The sequence below is a fragment of the Chroicocephalus ridibundus genome, chromosome 23 (assembly GCF_963924245.1).
Source record: "Chroicocephalus ridibundus chromosome 23, bChrRid1.1, whole genome shotgun sequence".
Taxonomy (NCBI): Eukaryota; Metazoa; Chordata; class Aves; order Charadriiformes; family Laridae; genus Chroicocephalus; species Chroicocephalus ridibundus.
The window spans coordinates 4,086,864-4,108,902 of NC_086306.1; the positions used below are offsets into that span (position 1 = coordinate 4,086,864).

Genomic DNA, 22,039 nt, shown 5'->3' on the forward strand with positions numbered 1-22,039 from the left:
GCATACCTGCCCCAGAGAAAAAAAATCTCAATTTCTGCGACACGGACTCTAGAATTACATTTTTCCACCCCTACCTCTTTTAGCCAGCTATTAAGTGCTGTTAATTAGCTAACCGTCTTCATCTTACAGCTTATAAGAGATTTTTGCTACCCTGAATCTGGGCCATGGCGAGCGTTTCCAAGCGAGACCACACCTCTCGCCTGTGATCTTTGGAAAAGATCTAAGCAATTTTCACTTATTATTCCAGGCCCCTTTCTCTCTCTATCTGGTAAGCAGGAGGCTTCCAGCATAGCTCTGAAATCCCTCAAAATAATATTTGCAAATACCTATCGTACGCCATAAGGAGTTCTCCAAAAGAAGAGGCAATTGCAGCTGAAAAGTCATGAGCTTTCTGGTATGAGATTACTAAAAGCTTTTCAAAATTTTGGTAAACTCTTGGGATTAGCTGTTCGGTAGCTGTTACGGTCACTGTGGAGCAACTGGCTCCATCTGGGCCGGACTGGATGCAGCCCCATAGGTAGTTCCCTGGCTGTAGCAATCTGCAACATCTGAGACTTCGAAGCCTTGACACTGTATTGAAAGCATGGTTACTATAGTGAAAAGCAGGGTGTATTGGGGGTAGAGTGGGCATTTCCAAACAAACTGCCCAAAGGGTGGAAGAGCAGGGATAAAAATGCTGGTAAAACCTATCCGGTCCTTCAGGCCATCTTTCTGAATAGCGTGGGCTGGTTTCCAGTTCTCTCAGTCTTTGTCCAGCCATGTCTTAAATATCACAAGAGATTAAGCTTCAAATTACTCATGTAGCTCATCCAGCCAGGTCTTAAATATTTAGATCTTAAACGAGCGATTAGTGAGTGGCTGGATGCTGCCATGGCGCGGATGGGGGTCCTGAGTGGCGGTGGCTGGAGACACCCACCCGGGTCCCTGCAGTGGGAAGGCAGCTGGCAGGAAACGGGCCCCTTCCTCAGGGTCCGAATAAGTATTTCCTTGAGCGCAGGGCTTAACAAAGCCTGGTTTCCCACAGATTTGTGTCTTGTGGGCAATTGTTAATTGCGATTGAAGCTGTTCCCACAACTGGGGCATTTGACATCTCCCTTCCCCCTTCTTCCCCCATAGAGTCCGTGGTATCCAGTGAGGGGGGACCAGATGCCGTAGGGTTCGAGTGGAGAGGTTTTGAGGGTTGTCTTCTGGCAACTGTCCTTTCTAACAACTTTTCACAAAGGTGACGAGGAACTCAGAGGTATTCATGCCCCCGTCAAATGCAGGTGAAGGTGCCCAGAGAACTAAAACGGTCAGAAATGTGCACACACCCGTGCATATACAGTGTGTTTGTAGAGTTATCAGCCTGTTAAATCAGGCTAAAATTACTAAGGATGGATTTGAAAATCATGGCAGGCTTCATAAACTTCATTGGTTTTGAGTTAACTTAGTGGTTTGGGTTTTTTTTTGTTTTTGCTTTATGAGCTGGGGTTTTTTTCACTTTGTGGTAGATTTTTCTTTTTATGTAGAGCCCGGTCTTGAATTTTTGGATGAAAAGCATGCAAGATTAAATGCTGATAATCTTGAAATGAGGACTGGGGCATCGTCCTGTCTTTCTTAGTACAGGCAGAGCGGGACTGAAGTCCTGGTTTTTGTTTTATGATCTAGCCGAGATGTTAGTTTCTTGATATTGGCCATCCGCTTGTGGATCAAGCCGTAAAGTCTCTGTATCGGTTTCCCAACTGTTACATGGGGGTAAAAGATCTCCTTTGTTCTATTTAAAATTAAAACTGTGAGCTAAGACAATGGGGTTTCCCAGAAAAAGACCCTTGGTGTTTAGGTGCTTGCGATGCACAAAGCTGCTGTGCTGGGAGACGTAAACTAGAAATATCTGGCCAAATCTTTCAACGTGTTGGCTTGAACTGGAGCAAATTCACAGTTCATATAAGGCCTTTAAATGCTTATTCTTATGGCTGCACACCAGATAAGTGACAATTAGAAAAGACAATCAATTTGTGGCTGCTCTGGTTTTAGTTTCCATCTGATGCAACTGCAATCTGGAAGACAAATCTTAATTTAGGACTACAAAGGGATTGTTCTCTCAGAAGATAACACGCTGCCGGCCAGGCTCTTATCTTCCGTGAAAATTGATTGTCCCGTTTAGTGATGTCTCTATTTTCCCATAGCTGGTTCAGAAGGAGCTGCTGAAAAGCGAGCTAAATCAAGGTTGTGGATGCTGAGATCGTTGCTGTGAGCGGACCGTTAATTATCCCACCTCTTCTCCCTTCACCTTTGCAGGCTCCCAAAAACTCCTCTGTTTGCCCTGACATGATATGGGTGTTTGGAACCCTGTTCTGTAAAATCTGCTTTCCTCCCGCTTTCAGTGAATGGTATGAAAAAGGCAAAAGCCTGTTTTAAAAATGTGGATGCTGGAGCTGTGATCTCTTCTGTATTGCTGTGTGCCCAGTTAGGAAACGGGTGGAGGTGAAATTTCCCATGGCAAATCCATAAAGCCTCCTTGGAGGTAGGGGACAACCCAGATCAGCTTCTTCGTTGTCACCCCCTTGGGGTCCTTTATCCTTTTCCCTTTTGTTTGGTCCACTCCATAGATTCAAGTTTCTTTCTTTCACTTGTGTCCCTAGACCTCACCTGACTTGCTGCTTTGGTAACACCTTCTTCTGTCTCTTTTCCTAATAAATGGGCCAAAACAGGTCTTCTGACTAAGCTAAAAAATCGGGTTCTCCGCTGTTCTGCTGGTTACCGTCCTTGCGAGAAAGTTCGGAGCAGCTGTCAGATATTTATGCAAGCCCTTTTCCTTTTCTATTTTAAGTTCAGTTTTGATCAAAAAAGGGGGGGGGGTGGTTAGAGAGAGGGAGGGGGGAAGAAAAAAGTCAGCTTGGAAACCACAATACATTATTCAGAGCTCCCTGCTGCTCGTTTGCAAAGGGAGGTGTGAGGTGTAGCGACGAAACGCCCTGCTCCAGCTGAACCTGCTGAAGGAGACGGCAAGCGGAGGGCCGGAGATGCTGACTCGCTTCTCTCCAAACCCCAGCCTTTCTCACTGCCCCAACTGTGCTGGCGAGTTAATCATCGTCTCCCTCGGAGGCCAACCCGCAGTGAACTTCAGCCAGACAATACACGCGACTCTTCACAGCCCTACTTATTTAGCAATGTTCGGGGTTTAACATCCAAAGCAGCAGATGGGGAGGATAGCATGCGCTGTGGAGGGCGGCAGGCGGAGCAGGGTTGGGAACAAGCTGTTCGAGGCCCGTTTCCACTTGGATTTAACCTCCCGTCTGAACACTACGCTCAGCCCCGGCACCGGACGCTCCCCTGGCTTGGTATCACAAGTGGGACTTCATAGGGGTGAGGCATGGCCGAGAACGCCCCACCGTTACTCTCTGTACAGGCTTGGAAAGAGGCGTATGGAACTGCCTTTCCCTCCAATTAGCGTAATAAATATTAACGTTTCCGAGGGCAATGAGACATGATCGCTGTGGTTGAGTTCGCAGCGAGTGAGGCTATGGGGGCTACCTTTTCTTCTAAGCCCAATGCTGAGCCACTGGTTTTTATCAGGAGCCCTCAAAGGAGAAGAACGGCTGCATCGCTGATGTGCAACCTCAGAGAAAATATGGAAAACTTCCCTGGTTTTTTCTTCTTCTAAAAACACCCTGTGTGTGTTTCTGCTGTTACAAACAGGTATTGCATACGGGTATTTCAGGGTGGGGACTAGGACAAGAAGCATCCAGTGGCCTGTGCTTTGACTAGCCCAAATTCCAGGAGGGACAAGGCTTTCAAGGGCCCCTCAGCCCCTGCAGTTCTGGGGTTCCATCGGCTCCAAGTCAGCCTCTGGCACGGAGGCCTGGGGCCGTAATCCCCAGGGGGGCTTTCCCGTTTGCTTCTGTATGTTTTGAATTATGCTCTGCTCACTTAGCTCCGCTTATCTAGCGAGGCCTTGGTAGTTTTTCCCTGAGCATAGTCTTTCTGAAAAATCACAGGGGAAGAATGATTCTCACGTTAAATGTTCTTGTCAGTACGGTAACCAGAATATTTAATATGCTAACTTTAGGATCTGTGACTTGTTATGGTAATAAAAAGAAAAAATACAAAATGACACTCTTGCAAAACAAATTCCAGTAACTATTGGCTAGAAAAGTTTCAAGAGACTTTCTCAAGAGTGGAGTGAGGAGGCTGCCATGTCATTCCCTTTTTTTTTTCTTTTTTTTTTTTTAACGAGCTGCTGTGCAAATTGAAATGTATATTGCTGGCTGATTCCTGCTTGCCTCCTTTCACACCTAGCACTGAGGTCACCCTGTGAGAGCCTGAGCAAGGAATGCTCTTGCCTGCCTGTAAACAGGGGAAAGATCTTCCCAAGGATCCTTCCGCAGCGCACACAAAAAAAGCAAATTCATGATTCATGAAGGCTCTGGCCATAGATCTTGCAAAGAAATGCTTGGCAGCTTTAGAGAATAGCTGGGTTTATTTTAACCTTTAAGAATGACACCAATTTCACAGCTGTTAATGCTATGTGGCTCCTACGCTTTCCAATGCAAATTGCACATGAAGGGCTAATGCATTTTGATGAGGGGGGGGGGGGAGGCAGAATCTCCATATTAATGTGCCAATATCTTTGTTCTGAAGTGTTTAATTTTATGCTTTAATGAGAGATCCTCTTTCTGGTTAAGGCAAGCCTTTGCAAGAAACTATTTAGATATTTGCCAGTGTCATCAGGCTGTGGAGCGGGGGGGGGAAATACTTATTGCAAGCGTGAGGGTGGGGTGTCTCTGTGGCAAAGAGTGTTGCGGTGGGAGTCCCATGTAGATGGGGGTGTCCCTGAGTAAAGGTTTTACCCACAGCCCCTCAAAATTGGGATTAACTCTTGCTGTAGGCAAAAGATTTGGGGATTTTGGATCAACTGCCTGGTGAACTGCAGGGCGGAGAGGAGAGGTGATGGGTGTCCGAGAACCCTAAAATTCTGGGGGGCTTCCCCCCCTCTTCATCTGTGCCGGCATCTCTGAGCTCGGATCGCTTTCACTTCAGGTGAACAGCTCTGCCACTGTGTGCAGAACCTGGCGTTCTGTCTCCATGTGCATCTTCCAAACTCCATTACTCATCGGCACGATGCGGGGTAACCTGCCAAAGCATATTGCCGCCTGCAAACGCAACTTCCTCGCCTCTGTGGGCCACGTCCTGCTTCTGTAACTCCTCTTGGCCAGTGCTTTGGGGCTGGGGCTGGGACTGGCACGTCTACCCACTGAACGGAAGGATTAAAAAACCTCTGACTCTTTATTTTTCGGGTACAAATCCAGTCCAAGCCAACAATACCCGTGCTTGGTTAGAGTAAAGCTGGCAGCCTGCCACAGCCGTGCCTTTAGAGGACCTTCCACTGATGAGTATTTTCACTGCCTGGATCAGGCCAAGGTACCAGGAATTGAGTGCTGAAAGTTCTTTATGTATCTGATATGTGATGCACATTTGGCTTTAATCAAAATCCCATTGAAACAGGCAGTCAGGATTTAGAGCGTAGGATTACAAGTAATACCGGGTTATTATTAGTAATCACTTTTCATCATGCATTGCTTTTACGAGATACGAAACAATCCCAGCAGAAGTATACTAAAATACATAATTCCTTTTATTAAAAAAAATTCAAATTGTGCGAAGTGAATAAATCATGTCGTACAGTAAGATGGGCAGACCTTTAACTTGCCTTCATTTATGTTTCTGATTAACTCAAACACAGTAGAAGACAATAGTTGCAACCTTATGTTGGGCATTAAACAGTTGTACCTTAAGCATGCGGCGGTTGTGACACAATTAAACCTATTCTGACTTTTTGCATGTAAACCAGAGATATTAAATCCCTTTGTTTAACAAGGAGGTTTTGAGCAGGTTTTTTGCTGTTGTTGTTGCCAGGTTTGTGGAGCGAAGGCCAAAGCCTGCAGATGGATCCAAGTGGTTTTGTTGGGGCAGACACCCAGGTAACTCTTAAATTGTATCCTGCTTTTTGGAACAAGTTCTGACATCACTTGCACTGGTGCAGCCGGGGTTATTCATTTGGGCTAAGCAAATTAAAAGGTTCTGCTTAGCCTCTCCCTTACTTTTGCTTTTATACTGTCAGTGTAATTGAAGCTACTCCTGGTTTATAACTCTACGGCGGGGAATCGCATCCAGACAGCGTGTGGTGACGCATCAGAATAATGGCGTAGATGAAGGGCTAATATTGAATTCGGCGGTTAGACTAATGTACACCTGTTGAGGATCTGGTCCGGCGAGATGTGTGCAGGCGGCTGGCGAGCTCTCAAGGCCTCGAGACAGCGCAGGTTTGATCCTTCCGACGGCACGGAGCCTTTCCCATGGGGTTCCGCGCACGTTCCAGTTGCGGTGAGGAGGGGAGCGTGCTCTGCCCCTTGCTGGACGTGGGTCCTGCTCCACGCAAACCTGTCCCCCCCCCTGCCCCACGGTGCTGCTCGGCGGCGGCTCTTCGCAGCCGTCCCTTTTGCCTGTTAGCAGCGTTAAGTGCGGTGTGTCAACCGGCCGAGCCGCGAGGAAAGGGTGGGGTGGCTGCGTACGTGTGTGCCAAAGTGTCGCCGGCGCGAGAGGAGGTTGGTTTGCTTGGAAGGAGCAGACGTGCAGGGACGAACCAGCGGAGCGTTGCTAACTCCCGAGGTGATGCAGTTGCTCACGTCCCTCCGGAGCGGAGCGAATGGAGGGGTCCTGTGCTGGGGAAGGGGGGGGCTGAAAGGTGGGCAGGGATCCAGTTACACAATGGCAGGGGGGGCCGCTGCCCTCCCAGCAGCTTCCAGCGAGCAGCTGAGCACAAAGCGGGGGGGTTGTTGACTTTGGGTTCCCCGCTTTTCTTTTTCTTCTTTTCTTTTTTTTTTTTTTATTTTTTCCCCCCTCCTACATTTCTTCTTGAGGTTGGACAAAAATCGTAACACCTTGGGAATAGACTAGCAGCGGTACAATAGTGTGTACTGTTCTGTTTAATAGGATCTCTTGAATGGAAATGGAAAGAAGGGGATGGTTCGCTCAGGGCTGACAGTGCCTTTCTTTTTTTTCTTTACGTCTATGAGCCAGGAAACAAACCCTTGTACTTCAGGGCAGCATTTACCCTGTAAGGGAAGCTACAGAGAAAATTCTTCTAGCTAAAGGTTATACCAAGCTTTTAGTGACGAACAGTGGAACTTCTTTGGGGATTTTGTTTTATTTTATTTTTTTTCTCCTTTGGTGACGTCTCTGGGGTCTAGGCCAGCTATTAACTGAGAACAGGAGGAAGGACGATTTTTAGGGAAAATCTTACCCCATAATGGATATTCTTCTTGTGTCCCTAAACCTTCTAGCAACGGTCTTAACGGTATGACCCCGGTGGGAGCAAACCATCGGTCTTTGAACAGTCTAATGATTCCTGCGCTGGTTGTTTCTTTTTCCCTTTAAAAGCTTGAGTACAAGAGAGAAGCCCAAGCTCCTCTGCCATCATAAAGTGAGTGCAGAATGGAAGATACGGGGGGGGGTTGCAGTCCTTGTTGCCTTCAGTATGCAAAATAAGTAATGCAAATATACGCTGGTACCGAAGGACTCAAATGTCTCACGCAGAAATTTGCTTGTACAAGTCTCCTGCCAAATTTGACAGGAACTCAGTATGGGTCCTTCACTCCTGAATTCATTTTCCCGCTTTCGTAAAGCACTAATAAAGGTGCCGCCCTCTCACAAGGTCGCTCTGGAGCCTCGATGAAGTTTTTCTGATATTATAAAGTTTACATGTATCCTGATCCAATATATCGCACTGTAGTGTAGTGCCCGTTCCCACTGCCAAACTCAACCTCGTCTTACAATTAGTCTCCCGGTTTTGCTATCTGTCATTAAAACTGGTTGCTTTAAAAATACGCAGCAGGTACGAATACTGAATATGTCCCTAAAGGAGTAAATCAGCCCTGGAATAATGATACGAGAAAGAATAGAAAATGTGCTGGAAGGATTTTAGTATCTATAGGAACTGCTCCCTACTAATTTTTCCTGGCACTTGGACTCAAATCAGGATGTATACGTGCTCAGAGGGCCAGGACAACCTGTTTTGTTTTGCAAAGTACTTCAGTTCAGATTGAAACATTAAAAAAGACGAGTAGGAATGTTCACCTTGGGGGTGAAGGGGTGGAGAAATCGGGCTTTGAGTTTGAAATTCAATTTTGTGGAAAATGCAATGCTTCCACTCCAAATAGGACTTAGATAGAATGGTGATTCACCCCCCATTGAAGTCAATGCCAGAGTTGCTTTTGATTTAATCAGAATCAAACCCTATGGGATTATTCTCACTTGCAAACTGGACGGGTCCTATTAAGTAGAGAAACCGCAGCGCTCTTGCAGGGCTGCTTCTTTTTCTTCTTATTTATTTATTTATTTATTTCATTTAATGAAATTGGCTCGGTGTCACAGAACTGAGACGAAACCCGAAACCCTTCTGTTTCAGGGCTCTTTTTTTTTTTTTTGAATGTTCTTGGAACATCTGGCCCAGCTGTTATTTTGACCCCAAGGCAGGAGTTACAACCTCGCTGCTCCTGTTCCTGTTCCAATTGAAGCTGACACCAAATATGCCACCACGGATGGGGCTGTGCAGCCCAAAGCGGGCTGTCGGCTCCCTCTCGGAAGAAATCGGAGCTCAGGGATGGGGTGAGGAGCCAGAGCGGTCCTGTTGTCACCGTCAGAGCTGTCACGTCTAGGCAAAAAAAGAGAGGAATGAGGGAAAGCGGCGGGCACTGTTTCTGGAGCTTCGCTAAGGAAGAGGCTACTTCTGTTTTTCTCTAAATTGTTTCCTTATTGACTTAAATTTAGCCACCCATAAACCTGAATGAATGCGCACAGGACGAGGGGGGTTTGCACCTCCACTTAAAAGAGATTTGTAGAATGGGTTCATCCAAACGGAACTTCTGTGCGTGGATGTATCTACGAATCTGTTCGAGCTGCGTTTCCTCGCCTGGCACCACAAACATCAGAGCGTTTTTCCTTCGAGAAGAAAAGATCGTGGGCATAGCTGAGGGGGAATCAAACAGGCTCAAGATCCAAAGGAAGCTATCTTGTCTCGGATCAGCAATATCTGATATCTAAATCTTTCGACTTATTCTAAGCTGCAGGAACTTGTAACTTTTTATCTATAAATCTTCTTTCTCTGTGCACCTTCCTGATTTCCTTTCAGCTCTAAGGCTTAATACTACTGCTTACACTTTCATCCCTTAAATACTCAGAGCCTTAAATTGTCTCTGGTATACAGGATAATCAGTTCTCTAGTGTGTTAATCCTCATTATGTGCCTATTAAAATGAAGATTAAATCAAGCATTAGGGTGCCTCCTCCCGTTATGAAATCTGAAAAACAGGACTGAACTTGAGGGGGGAGAAAAACCACCAAATGCCTAAAAAAATCGTTTCTTGAGCTTGCTGGGAAGCAGTAAAACCAAGACTAAGCTGAAGTGTGAGGTATGAACGCATGATTTTATTAATGTAGTTGTGCAAGCGAGGGGAAGATAAGGAATGCACGAGGAATAAGGTTTTAGGCACCGAAGGGGTATTTGCATGTGCCTACGTGAGGCGTAGTGTGTTTGTCCACGGGTTCGGTGTTGCGCACACGGGCTTTGGCAGGCGAGAGGAGATGCCTCCCATCCGCACGCACCCAGGTACGTCCCCCCCTGCCCGGCTGGGGCTGGGTGCGGAGCTGCCCCGCGGGAGGGCTCGCTGCCAGCCCCCATCCCGTAAATGCCCCTTCCCATCTTCCAAGCTGCTGCAACCCTGGGAGAACTGCTAAACGGATGGGAAAATAGCTTTTCTTAAAGGGCAGGTGATTTTTTTTTTTTGGGGTGGGGGAAGATTCAGGACTGCCCTGTCATTTCCTTAAGCTCAATTATCCATAGGAAGTGTGTCGTGTCCCCCCCCCCCTTTTCCCACCGCCTCTCCAAAGATTAACTTTTGGGTTATTGTTGTTTGGCAGGTACTTTTAATTGGCTGGAAAATATTCTTCCTGTGAAGTTGCAGTTTTCTGGGGCTTGAATGAGTCCAGTCTGCCATTGGCTCTGCCCAGCGCCTCCCGATTGGCTCGGCAGCCCGCGGGGGGGACCGATAAGGGCGGCTATAAAAGCCCTCGGCGCTGCTCCTGGTCCCCCAGCGAGCAGGAGCCAGAGGGTCCGAGCAGGAGCCAGAGGGTCCAAGGCAGAGCCCGGCTGCAGCGCGTCCCCGAGCCTCGGCAGACTCCTTTCTCTCTCCCTGGGAGCGCGTATCCAGATCCACATCTTTGCTCAAGCCGAAGTGGAAGAGGAGAGAGAGAGACACACACACGTACACCAAAAAAAAAAAAAAAAAATCAACCAAAAAAAAAAAACCCACCCAAAAAACACACTTAGCGGAAACTTGTCAGAGAATGCTCCTAAAGTCTGGTTTTCTCCTGCTGCTGGTGATCAGTGCATCTGCATCCTATGAAGCTGAACAGAATGACTCTGTGAGCCCCAGGAAGCCCAGGGTTGCAGCCCAGAACTCAGGTAACACCCAGCAAGGAGGGCTTTGAGCCTGAGCCCTGATGTGTTAAACTGTTTCAGATATCTCTACTGCTGATTTTTCTTTTTTTTCTTCGTTTTTTTTCTTCTTTTTTTTTCTTTTTTTTTTTTCTTTTTTTTTCTTTTTTTTTTTGCTTATAAACTTAACGGCTGGTAGGAACAAAGATTAATTTAAGGGTCTGATTCAGGAGGATGTTGGTGCATAGCTGGAGAAGAAATCTTCTCCTCTCAGGAGCTGGGTCAGGGAACCGGTGTGTGATCTGCTTGCAGGATGCGATCCATTCTCTCTCCTCCTCCCCCAGCTACTAAATGAGTTCCATGTACTTTTTTTTTCTTTTTTTTCCTCCCCCTGCTTGCATGTATCTTTCTCTCTTCTCCAGTTGCAGTCATACTTTGGTGTTAAATTCCTTGCTTTTTAGGAAGTTGATAAAATCCGTGGAAATTTGACTGAACCATTGTTCTTCCAAACATCTGTCTATTCAGAGAGGGGGAGAGAGATATGTGACTTTGAAGAATGCAGTAACCTAGAAACTGTCCACTGCTAGCATTTATTTTCAAAAACTGATTGCTATCAGCTAGATGGTACCATAAAAATACAATTGTGACATTTAGCAAACTTGCTTTTACAACGGATAAAAAAATTGCTGGCAAGTCAGCTCTGGATGTCTCTACTTTGTGCACTATAGATGCTTAGATAAGTTGGACACATTGTCTTGAACAATGGAAATTAAAAATCTGTCTTCTAGTATACTGAAAAGATATTAGGTCTCTAATTTGGAGCTCATTAACAGATGTCTTATTTTAGATCTGCAAGGCTCTGCAGCATTATACTAGGGTGTTTGCTCAATTTCCTTTTGTATTTGGTTGCTATAGAAACATAGGGTCTCACTATTGCACCGTGCCTAAAACAATAAAAGCTTAATGCATACTAAGTCTGCTGAAAGCAAAGTTATAATTTGAACCTGTGGAAACATAATTATGGGAATGACTTGTGCGATGGGGAGGTTATGAACTGGGGAGAGGATGATCTTACCAAATATTTCTCCCTTCAGGCACGTAAGCAAGAGCGGAGAATGAGGAGGGGTTAATTGGGTGATTTATTTTTTTTTTTAAAATATTTTTTTTCCTCCTCTTTTCTGTAAAGATCCTAGTTCTATAGATACGTCTTCAGGCTACAACTTAGCTCTTAATAAGGTGTGTTCTCTTCCGCTAAAATGCAAATCCTCACTTTTCCCACACCTAGGATCTCGATGGGAGACACTGGGTTTGCATTTCTTCCTAAAGAATGTCTCGTAACATGATCTGCAAAAGTAATGAATATGCCTTGCACAGACACATAAGGGGACAGATGTTCAGCTTACCAAAAAAGGTTAATCCCTACTAATTTCACGGCAATCATGTGGCAATACTGCTGATTCATTGTTAAAATGCTTAGTATCTGCTCTAAAAAAGATGGGATGACATGTTCACCCTCCTGTTCAGACTAACTACTGCCTCAAAGATTTTAATTAGACGTGGGCAGCACCATTTCCTTAACTTTTCTCTGCCCAAATGTCCCTTCTCTTTGCGAATCTTCAGCAATATGACCTTTCTTGGCTATGCTTGCAAACTGCTGGGTACCAGGTCAGTATTTAGCACCATGCTGCTTGTTCAAGTCCTTTGCAGTTCTGATAATTGATACGCAAACTAAAATCTTATTTCTAGATACTGTATGCTTTTTAGAATTGCACAAATACCTCCGAGGCGAGCAAAACCAGCGCTTCCTCGCACCAAGTGCAAATTTTATGCCAGCTTCTTGGCAATCGCCATCGCTTCGGTCTCATTTTTCAAACGAGGGTTGTGAGCCAGATGGTGCCGAGCTGCTCTGACCTCCCTTCGGTCTGGGACCATGGAGGAGACCTCACCGCCCAGTGCTCTTCATGGGCCCATCCTCATTCCTTCTGCCTTCCTTAGAGGAGCTCTCAATAAAGCTGTAAATTCATGCAATCAGAATTAGGTTGGGATGGACCCGTAAATCTCCATTTAATCCAAGGCTATCAGATGTTGCCTCTCTTTTAATCCATACGCAACCAATTGAAGGTTTCGGCAGTTGCAGGTTCTATTCCTTGATATGTTGCACGACTTGAGTTAATAAAGCTCCCTTTGGCCTCTCTTCATTACGTCTCCCTCCAGTCCCCAAAAGCAATAAGGCTTGACTGCGGTTGGGCATGACTTGATGTTGCGCTGGGGAAGGGCTTTCTGGTGTTGGGTGTCGGGGAGCGGCGCGTACGTAATGTTGTGGTTGTGCCTCTCTCCGCAGCCGAGGTGGTTCGCTGCCTGAACAGTGCCCTCCAGGTGGGCTGCGGGGCCTTCGCCTGCCTGGAGAACTCCACGTGCGACACGGATGGCATGTACGACATCTGCAAGTCCTTCCTCTACAGTGCTGCTAAATTTGACACTCAGGTACGGTACGAGTATAAAGGGGACAAGAATAATACCTCGCCGTTAGAGCTCCCTTTTCATGCCCCGATTCAATAAAGTGCTTTTACAAGTCCTGCGGCGCTAAAGCACGTGCTTAAATGCTTTGCTGAATGGATGCCTTAATTTCTGTGTCCTCATGGAGATGGGGTCTGCGCAGGCTTAACCCTTCCTTTCTTGCAGCCCTTCCTGCTGCTTAGCTACTCCTCTGAACCACGATTTGGGTTTTTGGCTACAAACGCATCCTTCAGGGCTATTTTCTACAGTACATTTTCCACATACTGTACGCTATGTGTGAGGACTTGGCAAGGAGCGTTCTGTGGGGCGGAGAGCTACGTTTCCTCTTCAGGAGGAAATATAAACGTTCTTCTAACAAAGTAAGTCTTCTGACTGTGTGAGCTGGCGCAGGGCTGGGATTTGAATTGGAAGTCTTCGGGTTTGGGAATGCACAGCCAGACCGGCCTCTCCGGAGCTGCAGTCGCTCCCAGCAGAATAAATAGGATAATATCAGAGGACTGTGGCCCTTTTCCTTCGTACTCTCTTCACAAAATGTGCACGCCCCCTCGTTCCCCGCGCTCTCGCTCCCAAGGACAAACTTAAAAGCTCTTAAAGCATCTTGAGGGCTGGTGCGTTAAATGGCTGGTGTGCAGCAAGCGGCCAGCCCCCTCCCGGAGGGCAGAATTGGCCCATCTCTGGTGCTGGCACTCCGAGGTCTGGTCACGCAAAGACTTCCATTGCCTACATCTTTTGGGAACAGGAGCTCCCTGTTCTCCCTGGACTGTGTGCATCCCGACTGAAACCGCTGTGAATATAACTGCGCCTTAGTCGCCAGCATTTAGGGTCCAGTTCCCTGCCGTGCTTGGTAAGGGACCTCCAGCAGGTCTGTTAATTGCAGCGAGGGTAATTAATAACAGCCAACCACAGCGGAGTGTCTGTTAATACATCCCTTTCTATGAAATCTGTTGCAGTTTAAGGTTTTTGCTTCTGTTTCCAGGGAAAAGCTTTTGTGAAAGAAAGCTTGAAGTGCATTGCAAATGGGGTTACGTCCAAGGTGTTCCTTGCCATCCGGAGGTGCTCCACTTTCCAAAGAATGATCTCCGAAGTGCAAGAGGAGTGCTACAGCAAGCTGGACATGTGCGGCATTGCCAAACGAAATCCCGAGGCCATCACGGAGGTCGTCCAGCTTCCAAATCAGTTCTCAAACCGGTATGTGAAGCTTTCCTCAGCTGAAATGCATCAAATGCAAAAATGTGGAGCACGGAGACAGAAATGAGAGGAACCAAGTTGACTGACTTCTTACAAGTCCTAATATAGCTTAGCCTAAGTAACGCGCTCTGCCTTTTCAAATCTGTGTTCGGTTTTACCAGCATTCTTCTAATTCTCTTTTTGGTACATACACTCACAAACATCTCCAGGGGAGAATCATAAAATTAACTAAACACACGTTACTCCGAAGCCTGGAGTTTGTTTAAATGTTAGTTCTTTTAGTTTGAATGTAGTATAATGGTAAGCAGAGCTTTTAAATACCAAACCAGTTTGATTAATATAGCATCTCTGGCATGTTGAGCACTGAAGAGCTTCTCAACCTACTGCAATTCCATTCACTTCTTCAGACTGCAGCCATCCCCGGTTTTGGGTTTACATGGCCCCTAGAAAATGAGGCCTTACCATGGTAACATGAAGAACAGGCTCCTCTCTAACCTTATTCTGCCATGATCCAGTATTTCCAGGGATAGTCTGGTATTCTTAATGGTCTCTTTTCGGGTTTTCACCCCTGTTCCTTCTCGATAGCAAAGGCTGCCTGCAGAAACGGGCACGTCACGCCGCCCTCTGGCACCTTCATCTGCGCACAGAACTGGCCTGTCCCCATCCTCCAAGGACAAGGGACAGAGAGAAGCTTCAGGGAGCTACTGCAGTCTGCGCAGTCACGCTGCAAGGGCAGGGATTTCTTCCTCTAAATCCTGGAACAATCAGTGCTGAGTCTTGTGATTGGGATAAAAGGGATCTTTTTGAACAGTTTGAGTAAATATGCTCTAGAATTGGAGTGCAAACAGACCAAGCTGCAGTTCAACGTGTTGGCTGGCTGCGGCGAATGCCACAGCTCCTCTGGGCTGACTGTTGGACTCGATCTAGAAGCATCTTAAACCACCAGACCTATCCTAGGAGAGGTATGCAAGTGATATATAGATGTTGCATCTCTGACCGGCATAAATTTATTATTGAAAACTCCACTGTAGATATTATATCCAGAAATTTATACTTGTGGGAAGGCAAAAATTATACTTGTGTGTCTTTCCCCTCTTCCCCCAAGCGAATTTGGAAGAGGTTTGCTTGAGCGTTTCCCCGAGGGCCGGGGCGAGGAGCCGGCAGCACTGTGGCATCAGTGTTTTACAGGCAGAAAGAGCAGTTTGGGTTAATACGATGGATTGTAGAGTTAAAGAGCCCTTGGTGGGGCTGTGGGGGCGTTGGGGTGAAGGAGGGACGTGTGGACACTTGAGGGAGGGAGGTTGCAGAGATGGCAGCAGCGTTGGGGATGTTCCTCTCCAGAAGACTGAGCCTGAACCGGAGCCGCCGTCTCCCGAGGCGGAGGGAACTCCTCCCCCACAGCCGCCAGCCCTCGCCGAAGCCAAAGGATATTATGACATGTTGAGTAACAAAAGCAGCAGGATTTCCCAGCTAATAGTTTACATTGAGGTCTCCTAAAGCATCCTGCTTTCCCAGCCCCTCTCCCAACATAGCCACAGAATAAGAATGTGCCACTTGGCCGGGGACACTGAGAGGAAGTAGTTAAAGGTCATAGCATCTTCCTGTGATTTAATCTCATGGCAGGAGCAGGAGGAGAGGAAAGCCTTGTTGCCTTTGCTTGCACTCCGGCTACCGAACGGCACTAGTGAGCTGTTTGAGTGCAGCCCCAGCTATGGAAACCACCGGGCTGTGTTTGTGTGAAGGAGCTGTCGGCAGAGCGGAGGAAGGCGGGTAGGATCTGTTCCTCCTGTCCTGATAGACCGGGGCTGATTGAAGCTGGACGCGTGGCTTGCACAGCTCTGTTCATCCTCAACCACTGCGCACGCTTCAGACCCTAATATTCGCACTGCGAAATCGCGCTCGCACTCTGCTCCCCTGTGCCAAAGCCTGGCCCTTTTGTGCTTCAGATGCAGCAGAAACTTTAACCTCACCTGACCTCCACTGGCGGCTCTAAAGGCCAAAGCTGAGCCTTAGGAAAGGAGTTTGAATGCGAACTCTCATTTCCCTCTTCCTTCCCCTCCTCCACCTGCAGGTTATTCTCTTCTCCGATCCTGTGGAAAAATGTCACGGTGACCTTAAAGGCTTAAAATAAGTTCCCCGACGTCCTTTCAGGCAGAAGCAGCCCAGCAAATATGGGACTGCTCCTCTTTTCCCGACTTTTTCTCCCTAGGAAGGTGTTATCTTGTACAGTGGGGTCCCCCTTGCCGGCTTTGCTCTCCCTGCCCAAACCAGCCGTGTGCGCGGGGCTGTGCTGGTTCTGCCTCAGCCCCGCGGAGGATCCTTCCTTTGAGCCCTGTTCTCTGCTCAAACAGCGCTGGGGAAAGAGATCAGCACAATTTCCTGGCTCCCTCCTCGAGCAAGGAACGCGTACGCAAGGCTGCGGGGAGGCGAAAAAGCAGCAGCAGGCTGTAGAGGAGGCAGACGCGCAACAGGGCAAAGCGTAAGGTCCTCACTTGTGATTTCATGCATGCTCAGCTTGTTGGAAGTGACAACTGGTTGTGTCCCCTAAAGGTCTGTCCCCAGGGAGTACACGCATCTGTCAGGCTCTGACTTGGACTGAGCTTGCCTCTCCCTCTTCTGGGCCCTTGCTGAAGGGGAAGGGAGAGGGGTGAAAGGGAATGGAGCCACAGGGGTGGATTCATTCGTAGGAAGGGTTGTACTGACTCAAACCAGAGGTCTGTTTAGTCCGTCTGGTGATGGGCCCTATCTGGCCATTAGAAAGATGCAATTATTTTTCTTCCTGAAGCTCTAGAGACTTGGGATGTTTAGCGGAGAGTAAAACGTACACTTAAGCCAACTACTAGATGACAATCTAGAGCTCCTTGGTCCTACTTTCTTCCAGATCCACCAAGTCAACACCAAAATCACTCGTGCTTATAGCCTTACCTTTCCGAGCTGGAGCAGCCGCTCATTTGGGACTAAATTAGAAGTTTGAACAGGTTGTTTTCCTTCCGTACCTCATGGGCACAGCATCTCCAGGGCCAGGGCATTTGTTAGATGCAGTGAGACTATGTACATTGTGCGCTGTCAAAAATCAATTTCCAGCACACCCTGAATGACTTGAAAATTCTGATTCTCTCGTAGTTTTATCGCTTGGACTGGTTGAGATCAGCTCTTACCTTGTTTCTTTCGTCTTTCTGGGAGATGCCTTGGAATAACGGCTGCTAACTCTTGTGCAGGTATTACAACAAGCTGGTGAGAAGCTTATTGGAGTGCGATGAAGAGACTGTCAGCACCATCAAGGACAGCTTGATGGAGAAGATTGGGCCCAACATGGCAAGCCTCTTCCACCTGCTGCAGACAGATCACTGCGCCCAAGGCCACCCGCGTGCGGACTTCGCCAGGAGACGTATCACCGAGCCGCAGAAGCTAAAACTCTACTTCAGGAACCTCCGAGGTGAGGGGTCCGTCCCGGCCCACGCAAAGCGCAGCTCTGCCGAAAGCGCGTAACGCCGCGGGGGAGCCCCAATGGGTGTGTAAGGGATGCTAAGCACTACCAAAGCTGAAGTCTCTCTTCTAGAAGAGTAATGCACCCAAACCAAGTGTACTGTAGCTAGTTTTAATAACAACCAGGAACTGGTTTTAGATTTAGTCATTAATATTTTCTATTCCTCTCGAACAAAACTTTTGCATGGGTCTGTGTTCAGTGTCTCAGCTTTCCCGCCGTCAAAATGTCTCCATCTCTTTTCTTCCCCACAAAAATAAACCCCGAACAATCTTAGTCTTAACTATAACCGTACAGTAGTCAGGCCTTCAGACACCAAACTCTAAACGTACTGTAGCGCTAACACCATTGAGGTCTGAAGATTTGGCACCAAGGAGAATAGCCTGTTCTCTCTGGTATTAAGCTGGTAGGCGACGATAGATGCACTAATAACTATTGCACATCCTAAAGATGTCAATGGAATTCGTGTTATGAATCTGTGCTGGCCATGGACGAATATGAATGTCATATTCCTGGTCTCTTAGTGTCATACAGTCCTAATCCTTCCAATACAGCTCCGTTAACCCGTTGATTTACCGAACTCACTAGCTGTGGACGAGTCTAGTTACCGTGACCTGGCACCACAGTGCAAAATGAGTTAAAACTAACCCCCACCACCACCCCCGACACACACCAAATCAGAAAAGGAACATTTTGTACTACGGAAATGATTAAAAGAGGTGCCAGTCGATGGTTGAAGCTAGTCAGAAGGTTACATAATCCTGCATTGTATTTAAAAGCTAACATCTATGTACTGTATTTAACTGTCTAAAGCTTTAAAAGAAATCTAACAAAAACAAACCCTGTCTTAAGACTAGAGTATTAAAGGTCTTGCTCTAACTGTGGTATAAATAGTTTTAAAATCTGTCATGTACTGTACATAAATTCCACGAGAGTCTGCTTAAAAGAAGCAGAATATAATAACTTTATTGCATAAACTTAGTTTTGTAAGTTAGCTATTTCTTTTTTTTTTCTCCGGGAAACAGTATCTCTGTCGTATTCAAGAGTTCACATTCTACTCTGTGGCCTTTTTATAATGAAAGAGAGAAAACGCTTAGGACAGAAATTACAGGGCCAGAAACAAGGCTCTCTTCGCAGAGTGAAAATGGAGGTGGGGGACAAAAAAAACAGGAAAAAAAGAAGAAAGAGTTCAGACTGGCCAGTCCTATCTCCACAGAGCTGCTGTGAGACGTCGTCATACCCAAGGCACGAGTGCTCCTGGAGAGCTATTTGGGGAATTATCAGATGGCTGACAAAAAGCTGCTTTGGGTTCTCAGAGCTGCCACAGGGTAAAACTTCCTTTAGAAAGTTGATTTCCGGGGAAAGGCAGGAAAAAAAGGAAAAATCCTTCCATTCTCTTAAGCTTCAGAAGTAAAGCGGTGTGCCCGCCTTTGAGAGGACACATGCGTTCATGCTCTCCGCTCTGCCTTTCCTCCATCCGCCTCTCCGGCCGGCTCTGCCCACGGGAGCGGAGCAGCCGTGGCTGGGCCCCCCCTGGCCGCTCTCTGCACAGTAGCCCGCCCGGGCTTCGGGGAGCCAAAAAAAGCCACACTGTGGCATGCCATCAACGAGGCCAGTTCCACGCTCCCAGTCTATCCCGTTGGAGTCCGCCTGCGGAGCGGATGCCTCTTGCTCAACTAGTTAGAGAGCTAATAAAGGAGGGATCTATTTTTCTTTTCGAAATCTAAAGCAATATAACTTTTTTTTTTTTTTTTTAAAAAAAAAAACCACAAAGCCTTTAAACAATAACTTGCTGCTAATATATTGAAACCAGATGCAGTGGCAGCATTGCTAATATTGCTGTCTTCATTAAATGTAGCCCAAAAGTGCTGTCATAAAATTGTAAGCAGCAAAAAATGTTGCTGACGGTAGAGGGTTGTTATTTTATTTTTTTTTAATACTCTGAATCGTGCCGTCCAGGGCAAGCAAGATGCAATATTGCTCGTTCTTAAATCGCAGTCAGGTATGTAGAGTCCAACACAAAGTTTTGCAAGGTGAAAACCAAAGGCCCTTTGAATATCCTCACCCTAAAAGTTTGACTTCGGCTTAAAAACCGATCCCAGAGCTGTGCATGTGCGACTCGCCACCCGGCAGCATCCCACCCCGCTGCACCGCTGGGAGACGGGCACCACTAAATGGGGAGTTTGCTGGGGTCTGTGCATCAAGCGCATATCGCTGTTTGGGGAAAGATTTACAGAAAGGTCCATCCCCAGCTGGAGGTGGTGTCCCAGCACCCGCCAGGGTGGCTGCATGGGTGCTACGAGCCCAGCTTTGGGCCGTGCGAAGCAGCTCCTGCTCTGGGTTCCCCAGGCCCCTGGGGCTGGCACCAGCAGAGCTCGCTGAGGACATCTAACAGCCACCATTTTCTGTGGAGATGCTCCTCATGAGGTCATCTACCAGTGACTACTTTCCATGGAGGTGCTCCTCATGAGGACATCTACCAGAGACTACTTTCCATGGAGGTGCTCCTCATGAGGATATCTACCAGCCACCATTTTCTGTGGAGATGCTCCTTATGAGGTCATCTACCAGTGACTGCTTTCCATGGAGGTGCTCCTCATGAGGACATCTACCAGCCACCATTTTCTGTGGAGATGCTCCTTATGAGGTCATCTACCAGTGACTACTTTCCATGGAGGTGCTCCTCATGAGGATATCTACCAGCCACCATTTTCCATGGAGGTGCTCCTCCTGGCAAGTGGCTTCTTCGTTGCTTTGCGCATCCCTCTCTATGGAAAGCCAAAGAAAGTTTATAAAGTTGAATTGGGGACGGGGCGGAGCATTAGATTACCCCAAGCGCTATCTTTTTTGGGTTGTAATAATTAACTTTGGTTTTCCAGTAGGAATTTGAACTTCTTGTCCCCTTAATACGGGTGGGAAGACAACTGGGAAAAATGATTCCCCCTGCTTTGGTTTGCTCTGGTATGACAGGGAAACATCCCCTGTGCAAACCAAAGCTCGGCCTCTCCGCGCCGCTGGGGTCTCGCCGGATGCCCCGTGCTGGGGACAGCCCCAGCTCCATCACGAGATTTTTTTGAGCTGCTTTAATGGCACTTTTTTTTTTTTCGCCTCTGCTGAAGTAGGAAGGGAGCCACACATGCACACGTCCCGGAAATCCAAAGGCCGGGGGTTCACCTTGCCCAACTTTTGCCATCCAGCCTAAGCAGGTCACGTAAAGCTCTTCTCTTTTCCGGGAAGGGGACATGGAGACGGGAGAGGCGCTTCCCGTCCCCTGGGAAGGACGCCCCATTTTCGATGGTGTGACTTAGGTGAGAGAGATCCCCCTGGGGATGGGGAAGGATTCTCAATATTAAGTCCAGCTATTTCACGTTTTATTTAATCTCTTAACGCTTTATTTTTTTAATCTTGCGTTCATGGCAAAATGATTTCTCTTGGGGGCGGGGAGGGGCTTATCTAGAAATGTTTGCATGATTCTCATTGTGATTTGTTTGCACTTTAGATGTTTTGTGCCATTATAAATTTGCATTATGTATTTATAATTTAAAGATACTTAGAAGGGGGAGAGAGTTTGGGGTTTTTTGTTGTTTTTTTTTTTTTTTTTGCTGAGTACTGGAATAAACAGTGAGCATATCTGGTATATGTCATTATTTATTGTTTAAATTACATTTTTAAAGCTCAGTGTGTTCATATAAAGGTTATTTGAAACATATCATAGTAATGAGAAAGATGCAAGTTATTTTCTTTGCTTATTTTTATAATTAAAGATGCATAACATAATGAGGCATATGTTGGATTTTCTTCTGCAACGAAATAAAATGTCAAATTTAAGGCTTTTTAGTGTCGGACTCCTTCACTGAACCTTACTGTGACTGCTGGTTACGATACTACCACGCAGCCAGTTGTTGCATTTCCCTTCGAGGGAGCAGCGGAGCTTTTGCGTCTCTTCGGGATGCTGGATATGCCGCGCTCGGATCCTGCCGTGGCGGGGATGGGGAGGCAGAGGCTCCAGCAGTGAGGCCGGAGAAAAATAGGTAGAAAGACGTAAATGATTCCTGAGGTTGCCTTTCGGCGTCTAGACCCCCATCTATCGCTAGAATAAATCCCTGGGATATATTTGATCTGACCAAACCCTCCGATCCCGGGCCCCGCGATGTCCGAAAGCGGCTGCAAATCCCAGGGCTCGTAAAGCTCTTCTCCACGTTCTCTTTGGCAGTGACCTGACCTTGTCAATTGTCTCTTATTTAGCCTGATTACCAAATTAAAGCAGAACTGTTTTTTTTTTAATGAACTCCTCCGTAACGGCATTGCAGGAAAAAGAAAATACCTTGATTTTGGCTTTGATGTAGGTGGAAATGTGCATTTACACTTCATTCAGGA

At 46.9% G+C, this 22,039-nt stretch overlaps 1 protein-coding gene across 1 annotated transcript; it reads left to right on the top strand.

The window, feature by feature from the left end:
* Positions 1–6,323: 6,323 nt before the first annotated feature.
* STC1 (stanniocalcin 1) lies at positions 6,324–21,438 on the top strand. The gene is made up of 5 exons (XM_063358814.1): positions 6,324–6,363; positions 9,957–10,500; positions 12,815–12,957; positions 13,967–14,178; positions 17,397–21,438. The coding sequence occupies exons 2-5, from the start codon at positions 10,383–10,385 to the stop codon at positions 17,665–17,667; spliced, it is 744 nt and encodes a 247-aa protein (XP_063214884.1). The 5' UTR covers positions 6,324–6,363; positions 9,957–10,382; the 3' UTR covers positions 17,668–21,438.
* Positions 21,439–22,039: the final 601 nt, after the last annotated feature.